This window comes from Malaclemys terrapin, chromosome 4 (genome assembly GCF_027887155.1).
Source record: "Malaclemys terrapin pileata isolate rMalTer1 chromosome 4, rMalTer1.hap1, whole genome shotgun sequence".
NCBI classification, from domain to species: Eukaryota; Metazoa; Chordata; order Testudines; family Emydidae; genus Malaclemys; species Malaclemys terrapin.
The window spans coordinates 95027608-95041191 of NC_071508.1; the positions used below are offsets into that span (position 1 = coordinate 95027608).

General features: G+C 41.0%; 1 protein-coding gene across 6 annotated transcripts in view; it reads left to right on the plus strand.

Moving 5' to 3' along the window:
• FSIP1 (fibrous sheath interacting protein 1) overlaps window positions 1-13584 on the plus strand; it is a 161559-nt gene that overhangs the window by 107470 nt on the left and 40505 nt on the right. For 4 of the 6 annotated variants that reach the window (XM_054026971.1, XM_054026973.1, XM_054026975.1 and 1 more), the window contains one exon: window positions 7724-8483. The exons of the other annotated variants lie outside the window; for them this stretch is intronic. In XM_054026971.1, coding sequence (XP_053882946.1) covers window positions 7724-8320 — 597 coding nt within the window. In that variant the 3' untranslated portion in view covers window positions 8321-8483. Of the gene's footprint in view, window positions 1-7723; window positions 8484-13584 lie in introns of those variants that run through there. 6 annotated transcript variants of the gene reach the window in all.

Sequence of the window (13584 nt, forward strand, 5' to 3'; positions counted from 1 at the left end):
GCAACAGATTTAGAACAGGAAATGAGGATAAATATCTTTTCCAATGGAAACTATGGGAAGAATTTAAGTAGGCAGAAAGTTACCTGGATTGGAATTTGGCCAAGGCACCAAGGCTAAAACCCCTATACTTACACAAAGACACAAGGAATCTTTCTTCTTTAGTGTGCCGCGTGCAATGTTGCTAGAAATTTTCCCCTCAATGGCCTCCGTTGGGCTCGCTCTAGTGCACTCTGGTGCTACGCGCTTTTGCACCGGCATAAGGGGAGCTGCTGGTCCCACATGCTCTCAGTTCCTTTTTACCACCCATCATGGTTGCTGAAACAACTCCTCTTGCTTCGGCAAGGCGTTTTTCAGAGGTTTCTTCTCTATACCGTAGTTTATTAATCTTTGTGTAGTTGTAGTGGAAATAATGTACGAAATCAGAACCCCTCCTTTATCATTGAGTGGGTTCCCAGGCTTCAGACCTTGTGCCTCCTGTGGTAAGCCTATGTCCATGAGCAACCCACACTCCAGTTATGTGAAATGTTTGGGAGAAGCTCATGTAAGAGAGCTCTGTCAGATTTGTCGGGACTTTAAGCCTTGAAGAAAGACAGAGAGGCTAGACAGACAGCTATCCTAATGGAAGCTGCCCTTAGACCGCCTTCAGAGCAAAGCCACTCGGATTTGACACCAAGCACTTTGGCCTTGGCATGAAGTGCTCCTCCGGCACCGTGTGTATTCTGGTACTGCTGTCCATCTCTGGTGCTGAGGAAGGAACATAAAAAGCAGCGCTTTGAGAGAGGGCGCTTGCCGGCGCTGGTCTTGTGAGATCAGGTTTGGGCAGAGTGGGAGCAGTGGGGGCGTGGCTGCTTCCGATAAGTTTAGCAGTGTGCCAAACCAGTGTTGGCATAGCCATGTTGGGGTTAAAAGAATAACTCGCGTTGTCCTGCTTGATTTTTAGATAGACCTTGTGTACCAGAGGAACAGGAGGAAATGCATAGAATAGGAGCTCTGTCCATGGAAGCTGGAAAACATCTGAAAGGGAACTCTGGGCTGTGTCCACTCAGCAAGCAAAACTGATGGCATTTCCTGTTCCCCTTAGTTATCAATAGGTCTACTTGGGGAGATCCCCATCTTTGGAAGATGAACCTGGTGACCTCTGGATGAAGGGATCACTCGTGGTGAGTGAAGAAAGATCTGCTGAGGTGATCTGCCAGGACATTCTGGGGAGAGCCTCAAAGTCGATGGAGCGCTTCACACAGAAGTCTCATAGACGAATGGCCTCCTGACATGGGGTGGAGGAGCATGTTCCTCCCTGCTTGTTGATGTAGAACATGGGCACTGTGCTGTCTGTCAGTACTTGCACTTCCTTGCCTGTGATCTGGGGAAGAAACACTTGACAAGCTAAGTGGACTACTCTGAGCTCCCTAACATTTATATGCAGGGAGAGCTCTTCCTGGGATCACAGGGCCTGTGTCCTGAGCTGATGGAGGTGGGCTGCCCAACTTAGGTCTGAAGCATCCGACACTAGGGACATTGATGGCGGGGAGCAGGGGGAGTGACAAAGGGAATGCCTACCATTGCCGACCAGGCGTCCTTCCACCAGTCGAGGGAGGTGAGGACCAGTAAGTACTGAGTACAAATGGGGTCTGTTCGATGATAACACTGAAGCTAACCACGCCTGAGGTGCAGCCTTGTGTGTCGTATCACATAAGTACACACGGCCATGTGTCCCAGGAGCTTGAGGCAAACCTGGTCTGTTGTGATTGAGTGGACCATGACCTTGGATACCAGGTCCAACATTGTCTGGAATTGAGCCTCTAAAGGGAAGGCTCTGGACTTGCTTGAGTCAAGCACTGCCCCCATAAAGTCTATTCTCTGTGCTGGAATGAGAGTTGACTTTTGCTCGTTTGTCAACAGGCCCAGTGTTTGGAAGGTGGCTTGGACCAGGCTGATGCTATTCTTTACTTGGGCCTCTGGGCGACCCTTGATCAGCCAGTCATCGAGGTACAGGGAGACTTGAACACCTTGTCTTCTGGTTCCCTTCATCTGAACGCATGGAAGCTCCATGGCTGAACCCGGAAAAGCAAGCCTGTTCGGAACACGTTGGACGGGTCTTGCTGGGTAGTAGGAGGCCATCCACTATGGTTACCTACCTCGCCAAGTGGAAGCGTTTCTGAATATGGTTGTCCTAATGAGGCCTTTCTCCAATTCAGTCTTCCCTTCAGTCTACTCTGGACTGTTTGCTCCACCTAAAACAAGTCTGGCCTCACATCTATCAAGGTGTACCTGGCAACAATTTCGGCCTTCCATCCACCAGTGGGTGGTAGGTCATTTTTCTCTCACGAGATTACATTCTGCTTTCTTAAGGGGTTAGAGAGACTTTACCATCAGGTGTGTGAACTGATTCCCTTGTGAGGTGTGAACTGATTCCCTCGTGAGATTTGAACTTGGTCCTATTGAAACTCATGGGCCCTCCCTTTGAGCCAGTAGCATTGTGTCCTCTTCTGTCCTGAAAGGTTGCCTTCCTGATAGCAATTACCTTAGCCAGAAGGGACTCTGAAATCAGGGCCCTTACGTCAGAACCACTGTATACAGTATTTGTCAAGGACAAGGTTCAGCTGAGCCCTCATCCGGCCTTTCTGCCAAAGGTGGTCTTGCAGTTTCATACCAACCATGTCATTTTCCTGCCAGTCTTCTTCCCAAAGCTGCACAAAAATTCAGAAGAGCAGCAGCTTCGCTCGTTGGATGTTAGACATGTCCTCTCTTCTGTATCAAGATGACTTTGTGGCAATAGCAGAGAGGATGAAAGGCCTACCAGTTTTAGCCCAGATAATCTCATTCTGCATAACCTCCTGTATTTGGGCATGCTACGAGGAGGATGCCTGCCATCTTGACTGCTCATTACATGAGAGCTCAGGCCTCTTCAGCAGCATTTCTGGCCCGGGTTCCGATCCAAGACATCTGCAGGGCCACAACCTGGTCATGAGTGCATACCTTCTCATCCCACTATGCCATCACCCAACAGGCTCATGATGATGCCACATTTGGGAGAGCAGTGTTGCAGTACGCATGTCCATGAACTCTGAGCCCACATCCTTTGGATACTGTTTGTGAGTCACCTAACATGGAATGGGCAAGCACTCGCAGAAGAAAAAACTGTTATTGACCTTCCTTAACTGTTGTTCTTTGAGGTGTGTTGCTCATGTCCATTCCACAACCCGCCCTCCTACCCAGGAGCGGCACCAGGGTTTTTGGCGCCCTAGGCGGGGGTCCTTCCGCGCTCCCGGTCGTCGTCAGCAATTCTGCGACGGGGGGTCCTTCCGCGCTCCTGGTCTTTGTGGCACTTCGGCGACGGGTCCCGTAGCGAGTGAAGGACCTGCCGCAGAATTGCTACCAAAGACCCGGAGCGCAGAAGGACACCCCCCCCCCCCCCCGCCGCTGAATTGCCCCCCCCCCCCCAAATCCTGGCACCCCAGGCAACCGCCTAGGTCGCCTACATGGAAGCGCCGGCCCTGCTCTTACCCCTCTGTTGGAGTTAGCTGGTAAGAAGGAACTGAGAGGGTGTGGAGCCGGCAGTGCTCCTTATGCTGGCACATAAGCATGCAGCAACAGAGGGCTCTAGAGCTAGCCCGACTGATACCATTGAGGGAAAAATCTCCAGAAATGGTGCACATGGCTCACGCACCCCTAATGTGGAATAGACATGAGCAACACATCTTGAAGAACAACAGTTATGGAAGGTCAGTAACCATTTTTTATTAACAAATTGATTAAGACCTTGAGTTTACATCTCATTCAGAAGAAGGAATCTCCAGTACAACAGTGCTTTCAAGTATCCATGCTTGAAATTCAGTAGTGACTCAAAGGGAAGAGCACAGCTGAATCATGAACATTATTCACTGTAGCAACTAGTTCTTTGGAAGTCTCCCATCCATGTTCTGACCAGATTATAGCTTTTAAGATCTGACTGGATCACACACAATGTATTACAGCAAGATAACAGAATATGTAATTAAATAACCTAAATAAGTAAGGTGAGATATATTATTTAGCATGTTTTGGATTGTTCAAGTTTTTCACCTTCCTTAAACTCTAAAGAACAGATACATTATTTTAAATTTTACATGTTTTATTAAGGTTTATGGAGCAATTGTATTTCTATTCTGCCATAGTCATGCCAACTGATTCTAAATGCCCTGTTTGGAAAGAAGTTTGTGTATTTTCAGTAGTGATGATCATATTCCAGTCTGTGATGTCTGTGCTCAATTTATCTATATGTTAAGACTTGTCTATGCAAGGAATTCTTTTTCTTAATATATCCTGTTGTTCAACCACTGGTATAGCTCCATCCACAGTAGTGTGTCGATGTAGATGAGCTGCCAGTATCTACTGATGTTTTAAGCAAATGTCATCTGGACCTCTCTGAGCATTGTTAGATGTTACATTTGTTAAAATGCTGGTGCCCCCGAAGCCTTTTCTGCACCAGCACTCCTCCCTTTGGTACCAGTGGTGTGAGAAATAATGGGAAATTTTAGAGAAAAAAGGTATGTGTAGAAACAGCCAAAGGGTTCTACTGTGCTGATGTGGAATAAGTGATGGGGCTGTATTTCTTACAGTCTATTAAATGTTTAACACAAACTCTTGTATGTCATTTATGTTTCTGCAGGCAAGGCAGTAAAGAGTCTCTTTGGAAATACATGTTAAACATCCACAAATCTATTAAGATCTAGGACAGGGAACCTTTGACTGGGTGATGTTATACTAACATGCACTATGCAATATAATTTAATATAAAGAGATGTTTTGAGGTGGCATATTAGTAGTCTGTAAAACACTGCCACATAATTTTTTTTAAGTGTGTGTGTGTGCGCACACGTATATAGACCTCAGTATGGGCCTAGACCTCAGACGTGCTGAGCAGCCTCAGTGGAAGTTAAAAATGTCTTCGTCTTTCTCATGGAATTGATTCCTCAGCATGAGGGTCAGAATTTATTTCATAGTGTGAAGACCCTAATATTGTATAATAAGAGTAACTTACAAAATAACCAAAACTTGCCACAGACACTGTATTTCCAGTGTGTTAAGTAGTCTATGGTTTTCAGACTGTTTATTTAGGGTTACCATATCTAATAAATAAAAAAAAAGAGGACCCTCCACGGGCCCTGGCCACTCCCATTTCCCCACCCCTAGCCCCGCCCCAACTCCACCCCTTCCCTGCCCTAACTCCGCCCCCTCCTCCCTCCCTCTCCCAGCCACGCGGAAAGGGTTGCCCGAGCGCTACCGGCTTCACGGTTTGCCGGCAGCCCCCAGACCCTGCACCCCCGGCCGGCACTACCCCAGCGCAGCTGGAGCCCGGGAGGGGAAGCACCCAGCCGGGGGCGCAGGGTCTGGAGGCTGCCCGGCAAACTGTGAAGCCGGTAGCGCTCGGGCTTTGGGCAGCCCCTATGCCTCCGGACCCTGTGCCTCCAGCCAGGCACTTCCCCTCCCGGGCTCCGGCGGCGCAGAGTCCGGAGGCAGGGGGGCTGCCCGAAGCCGGTAGCGCTCGGGAAGCCCGGCTCTTAAACAGAGCCGAAGAGTTGGGGAGGAGCAGAGCCGCCATTTTTCCGGACATGTTCGGCTTTTTGGCAATTCCCCCCGGACGGGGGTTTGACTGCCGAAAAGCCAGACATGTCCGGGAAAAAGAGGACGGATGGTAACCCTAGTTTATTGTGCAAGTATATTATTTTTGTATTGCAGATTAACATTTATTGCCCTATCTAGAGAATGTAAGGAGGCACATGGTATCTGTTCTAGTAAGGCAAATCCAGCCAGTCTCTCATTACCAAAATAAACTCATTTTAGTAGATTCATTGTCCATGACACAAGCATTGGCAACGGCAGCAGAGGGACTGGCTCTCCATCTTCATGATTTGGGGAGTGGGAAAAGGTCCATAGACTGAATATTCATTTATAGTGTAAAGCAGTGGTGACCAACCTTATAACAGAGGAGGGCCACATAAACCTAAGCACAACCTTGTACAGGCCAAACAGATTCTACATATTGTAATAAGATTTAAAGTCACCTGTATTGATTTATATTTTAAGTTCAGCTTTTTTTGTATATATTTAGATAGGTTGTTTCTATCTACAGCATTGTCTATTAAAAACAAATAAACAAATCAGTGCAAATCAGTGTATCAGAATTATAGAAAACAGGGAAAAAACAGGAAAAAACACATAACCTTCTCCCTAATCACAAATAAAGAGTGCACTTTCTGAGTTAGCGAGAAGTCTGAGGTTGTTTCTGAGCAATCCGTTTGTTGACGTTTGACTCAAAGTGAGAGACACTCATCTGAAGTACAGCATGCAGATGGTCGTCTGGGAGGCAGTACCGCAGCTTACATTAATTCAGCTTCATAACTGACAAAGTTTGTTCTTAGATATAAGTGCTGCTTTTTGACTGGGTGCCCTGAGGTTGGCACTCATGATCGTGAGCCACTCCGGACAGCGTGACAGACTGATTATTTCAAAAATTAATTTCTAAAGAGCTTATAAGTTTTGCAAGGCAAAAGATATATCAGATCTTTTAATAATTACATTAAAAATGCTTTTCTAGCAATGTGACCAAATCTCATATCCAGTCTTTGTTAGTGCAAGATCATTTCAAATTTTACAACATTATCATCAACTCAGTATTTAGATCGTATAATGCTCTGAATCAGAAACTGTATTTTTTGATTTCCTGTTTGTAATACAAAGATTGAATTGTATTAAAATACCAAACAGCATAGTTTGCAAATCATATGAAATCTCAGTGAGAGTGAGCTTGACTCTAGTTTCAGTTACACCAGTATAAAATGTGCAGTAACTCTAAATACTTCAGTGGAACTACTTCAATTTTACAACAGCATAACCAAGATCAGAATCTGGTCCATAGATGCTAATACAGTGAAACCATTTGTTGACTGCACAAATCAAAACAAACTTCTGAATTGTTATTCAGAAGGTTTTGTTTTCATGTCAGATATAAAGTGTTCACATGTTAGATTAACTGTTTAGTCATTTTGCCAAGGTGTTCACATTAATGTTTTTGAGCCAAAAGATTGCACTTCCTTGCCTTTCATGTTTCTTTGGCTCTTTCTTGCATTACCATCTCATTTTGTTGGACATTTGTAAAGACATGCTGTGCTGGTTGCTTGTAACCAACTGATTAAAAACAGACGAGTCAAGCACACTTAACGTTTATCAAGACAGACGGAAATACTTTAAGATCATGAATCTAAGAGGCATTTTGTTTTACTTGCACATGGATAACATATTTCATCACATCTTTTATTTTTACAAATTACATCGTGAGCTCCCGGTAACAATAATCTGTGAATTTTGCCACCTTTTGGCAAAGTCAGGATAAGGATCAGGTCAGAAAATTAGAAGTGTTCAATCTAGTCTAGACATAAATATCGCTTTGACCTAAAGAGCTCTGGTCAAGAATATAATTTATGCTCAGTTTTCAAATCAGATGTAAAGAAAAATGAAGTTGCCCATATGTGTAGCATTTTTTTCAAGTGTAAGTGGGCAACTAAATGTAGAGCCTCTCTTTCACTCCTCTCCCTTCCCCCCCAACATCAGACTTGGCAATGTAGGGCTCAGAGGTGAAAATTGATGTCAATGGGAGTTTTGCTATTGACTTCACTGGGGCCAGGATTTCACCCTAGGTTTCTAATATGGCAAGTCTCATTCACTTAACCACCTTACCTTTCAGAATGAATTTGCAAAATGTGTGTGTTTGGATGTGCTGCCTGAAGTCATCGAGAAGATCCAGTCCCTCTTTCATGTGTTGGATCTGTTAATCAACACTGCCAAATCAGTTCTTCCCATACAGAGGATTGAATTTATAGGAGTGGTTCTGGACTTGATGTCACTGAGAGCATATTTGACAAGCCAGATTTCAAGCAATATTCAACCTATGCAAAGAATTCAAGGTATATTCTCATACAACAGTAAGGAATTGCCTGAAACTTCTAGGTCACATGGCAGCTTGCACATATGTGACTCAACATGCCAGACTTCACCTCAGAATCATGCAAGAGTGGTTGAAATCTGTCTACTGTCCCTCTCATCATTTGCTGGACAATTGTTGGCTCAGATACTGGCAACTGTCCGGCAACTATCCTGTCTTCCCTGGATTGTTGGATGGTTCCTGCCAATGTATGCACTAGAGTTCCATGGAGTTCCCTTTGCTCCAGCTCTGCCCTTTGTGATCTTAGGGATTCATGGTCGTCGGTCAAATCAGGACCTCCCCTCCACATCAGTGTCAGGGAACTTTGAGCTCAATCAACCAGCTGCTAAGACCACATGAAGAGGCAGATCTGGGGTAGAGAGCATGTCCCTTAGATCTAAATGATACGTATCCTATTTATATCTCACCTGTACATATTGTCAGAGTTGTTTTATTAAGTTGTCTTCCAGCATAAACTTTTCTCGAAGTCATAGAAAAATAAAATCCTTTTTTGTATACTTGATTAAATAAAATTATTTTGTCAATCCACTTATTATTCTTGATTTTTTTTAAAGATGGATTTTTCCACATAGCTTATTTTCATGAACATATGGGTTGACTTTGTGGTTTTTGGGTACACTGTGGTCCAAGCTTATGTGTATGCCTAAGAGTAAAATACAGAGGATGTTTTTATTATATAATTGGCTGCTTTCACTGCAGAATAGGGAATGATTTCTTACACATTCATATTATTAGTATAGTTCTTAATATATTATTATTTTATTATATTGTTACTATATGCATTTTCCCCCATACGTGCCTGTTCTGGTGTTTCTCTGCTTTTGGAATACAAGATTGGAATTAATTTTAAAGGGCAAGTGGTATATCTTGAAAAATGGGAATTTAAATTCTCCATTCTCTCATTAAGAGTGACACATTTTTTCAATGACATCCTCATTATATGAATTTAGACGAAATAAACTCTTGGAACATCTTGAGAGGAATGATGGTCCAGTGGTTAGGGCATTAGTATGGGCTATGGGAGACCTGGGTTAAATTCATGCTGTGAGACACACTTCCTATGTGACCCGTGACAAATTATTTACTCTGTCTTTGCCTCAGTTCCCCATCTGTAAAATGGGAAGATAGCACTCTTTTCACAGGAGTATTGTAAGGATAAACATATTAAAGATTGTGAGGTGCTCAGATACTGCAGAAATGGAGACCATAGAAGTATGGTAAATCGCTAGATAGTTGTTTTCCTAAGTTTTTGCTAACTGACTTTTGTTGTCTTGCGAGGACTCTTTGAAAATGAAAAATAAAAATTCATTTTTCATTTGAGCTAGATTAAATAAATGCAAAATATTGAATATATGGAAAAATCTTCTATACAACACATTAACAAATACAGAAACATGTAGTAAAAAAACACAAATTGAGTCTACGGACATCACAAAGAAAGTCTTGTGAAGAAGCATTCCTACCTTAACCCCTAAACCATGAGTAAGAGATGCAAAATTACAAGGCATTTAAAAGAGATGAGCTCAAGGCTGTTTGGCCCAGTTGTTTCAGTTATTCAGATGCACTGAGAACCTTCATCTGTGTGGTGTGGTGATCTAGTGCACAGGGCTGTAATATAAAACTCATAGGGGTCAATGTACATCTACGCTCAATCAAGCTTTTATTCTTAGGCCTATTTTTTAACCACACATAGCCTTCTTTGTTCCATCAGATAGGTTTGTAATATGCTTTTTACATAGTTGTAGGAATGCGTGATCATGCACATGAACGCATGAGTTCACATGACTGACCTGTAAAAGGGTGGCAGTGCACTGCAATCAAATCACAGGAGTGCCTAGAACAATGAGTTAAATAGGATATTTGGGTAATGGAAAAACCTATTGTATGAAACGTGATGAAAATTACTAATGTTTTGCAATTAGACTCCATGTTGCTGATTTTGAGACTCGGATGACCAAACCACCTTTTACTGTTCTTTGCCAGTTCATCGCCCATTGTGTTACACTGAAGTTTATTCTGTCTTTACTTACTTTGCTATCCACTTGTAATCATTTTTCCATTGTTATGTGATTGTGAAAAATTCCTTCCCTTTACTCAGTGATTGCATCCTTAAAACTATACACATCTCAAATTTAACTTTCTCTTCTCTGAATGTAACTCTTTGAAATAAAATCATTTAAATTAGGAAATAAACAAGTCGTGATTGTGAAGGACACAACCATGGTTCAGTGCTTTTGATGATTCTTGGAAATGTATTCTTTACATGGTTAATTCAGCTTTGATTTCTTATGTGTATAGAATTTGAATAGGCCTGGTTCTTGTGCCCAGGGAAAGGTCCAAAGTGCTTTACCTTCTGTCCCATTTGTCATTATAAAAATAGGCAAATGCACATCTATCAAATATGCAAATTAGGATAATCTATAGTTAACATAAAATCTCCAGACTTCTAGACCTTTAGCCTTCACATGTACGTTCTACATTTAGTGAAATTGATTATGAAGGAGATGAGGAACATGCATGTTTAGAGGCACACAAATCTTTCCATGGATATCTATGGTATTTTTCATATTAAGGTTGCACTATGACTAAATCAGATCTCCTGTGCATTTGACTTGAATAGTTTGACTCACCATCCTGAAACCATTTAAATGCTCAAACTTCAATAAAATCAGCGGTGCTCTTGGCAAAATAAGTTATGTCAGTTAAATTGATTTCATCCATCCTAAGCTGCTACTATTGTGTTTTAGAAAAAACAATAATTTTCCTATAGTGTTTCCATAGGAACACTCTGTCTGAATTAGTGTTATGAAACAAAGGAGCCTTCTGTTAAATACCTTGAAGATATACATACAATATTTGACTCTGGCATTGCCCGCTGATCTGTAGCTATGATAATAAAATTCCACATAAATATGAGCAGTGCAATATCTTGTTAAACCAAAACTTGTCAAAATTAATTCAGATCAGAAGCACAGCTGTGAATGTTAGCTTGTTTTTACTAAAGTAACTGGGTAAAGAATTCCAATATGTAGTAAAGAAATTACCAAACTGCTGGGTACAGAGAGGTTTTGCGTTTCTATCATTGACCTTGTAATGTGATCATGCAGACTGCTTGTAAATTAATCTTTCAGATCTTATCAGTGATATGTGAACTTTGACCTCGTAGGCAAAAAGACACAGTTTAGTTAGCGCCAGTAAAATCATGATCATTTTACCATACATATTTCTTTTAGAAACATATTCTTTCTCCATTTAAAAAATCTGAATATTTTTGTGCATTGATGTCTTTTCTCTAGCAAGAGAAGTATTGATCCTGATTTTCCTTTCACACTGGTGTAAATCAGGAGTAATTCCACTGTAGTCACTGTAGGTACATTTGTGTAAAAGTGGTGTAAATGAAATTATCACAATCACCAAAAAGTTAATTTTAAAATGTGTACTTTATTTTAATTGTTATGGAAATAATCTTTTGAATGGCTGGGGTATATGAACTTTCCTGTAAATCACACACATAACTGCACTTGAAATGAAATTAACTCAATTTCTCTTACTAGGAATACAAAAACATTTGAACCTTTCTGTGATATGTTTCCAGAATGGTTTTGCTTTCCTAAAAGCAAAACTAGTTAAAATTAATATTTGGCTAAATATCTAAAATTAATGTTATTCAGCATATCCTGCACAAAATAGATCAGAAATTAAAATATGTTGACTAAACCTTCCTACACTATTGAGATTTGATAAATAACTGTAAGAAACTTTTGTCACAGAGACTTTAAGACTCTAGTGCAACAACTTAATTTTTTGCCCCCCAATTCAGGAAAGCATTTAAGCCTGTTAACTCCAACCTTATTTAGGATGGCACTTATGCATGGTTAATTGTGTAAGTATAATTGAAACAGTGGAAAGGTAACTGGACTTAAGGATATTGTTAAACTATAGAGAGTTTAATTTTAGATTCTAAATATTTTATTCAATAATATTTTGGCAAATGTAATTACTTTGTGTAAGTGCAATATATTCAACCTAAGTAATTGTAATGCAGAATCACCTAGTGTACCATTTTGTGCTACATTGCTATAGCAATATTGTCACCTATATAATTAATTGTGCTGAAAGATTTGTGCATAAAGAGAATTAGGCAAATTACATTTTCATAGATTTTCCCAATGGTGAAAACTGGTGCAGTTTCACTTTTTTGCCATATTTGTATGACACAAGACATTTGAAGGTCAATGGTTAAAACATACTGCCTGTGACACATTTTTGCCAGCTGATTCTTGACCCTGTGACTATAACAGAGCTTGAGTCATAAGATTGGAGAGGGAGGAAGCTCGCATAGATATCTTATTTGGCAAAAACCTTTAAGAATTATTCATGCAAAATCTCTCTCACTAGACAAATATCTTATTTTTATGTTTTTCACATTAATTGAAACATGTCTATGGAGAATAGGGAGCAAGAGCATCCATGTTGACCATTTGGGAAGGAGGTGGGAATTATGTAAAAGGATGATTGTGGTGCCAGCCTTCAGAGGGACCCTGTACAAAATAAGATATTTGGGGTTCCATCTAGTTTCTTATGCATCTGTCATGAGGCCTGCGACACTGGATGGGTGATTTTGGTGTTTGTATACAGCTTCATTATTTTCACAGGTCTAGGGCTCCCACTACTTACAGTTACAGAAACCACAGCCTTCTCTTGCTTATTAAAGAAAGACACCCTTACTGGTTAGCTACAGTAGATGCATTGATAAAGAACTAGGAATTGCAAGAATTTGAATGAATGTACTTTTTCAGTTGTCTGGTGTTCTAGCACTTGAGAAAGAGCTTATCAGTGAGAAGAACAATTGGAGACCCTGAAAGTGGCTCTTATTTCTAAGGCCTTGAGAATTAAACAAAACTAAAATAACTGCAGTGGAAGGAAAGAACAGTGACTTTTTGTGGAGAAAATAAAGGTTGTGTACAGGAATTTGGCTGGCTAATCAAAGTCCTGTACAATGAATTTTAATGTATCTGTCATCAATGCAAACAGTAAATGTTTCAACTGCTGCTCTGTGCAATCAGATTTATGAATGTCTATACAGGAAAAAGCAAAAATGTGAAACTCATAACTGTCAAACAGGAATCATAACACTGAATCCTGCTCGATAGTTCTTCAACAGAACCTTCGTGCAAATAGCTATATTTAATTATATTTTAATTAGTAAACAAAGGGAATCTAATTCCTTTTTAAAATTAAAGTAGATACTATTTGTGAATTCACTGAGGCAACTTAGTTGGAAGAACTTCAGGGGAAGTTGATATTTTTGTTATGTTGTGGTCCATCCCTGTAATAAATTTGAGCATGATATTAACTGGGCCCAAGAGGGAATCATGTCCCATCATTAATTAATGGAAAATTGCTACAACAAGAAGCTTATGGGGACTTCATGACAGTCAAAGGTAAAATGGAATGATGTCCCCCCCTTTTTCAACATGGACCTTGAGGGATTGGGTGGAAATCAAAGGATAAACGGAGTGACCCTTTTTACAGGATCCCTATAAAAGTTACTCTTCAGGTTTTCAGTCTTCACTCCCTCAGCCTTTATTGTTCTGCATTTG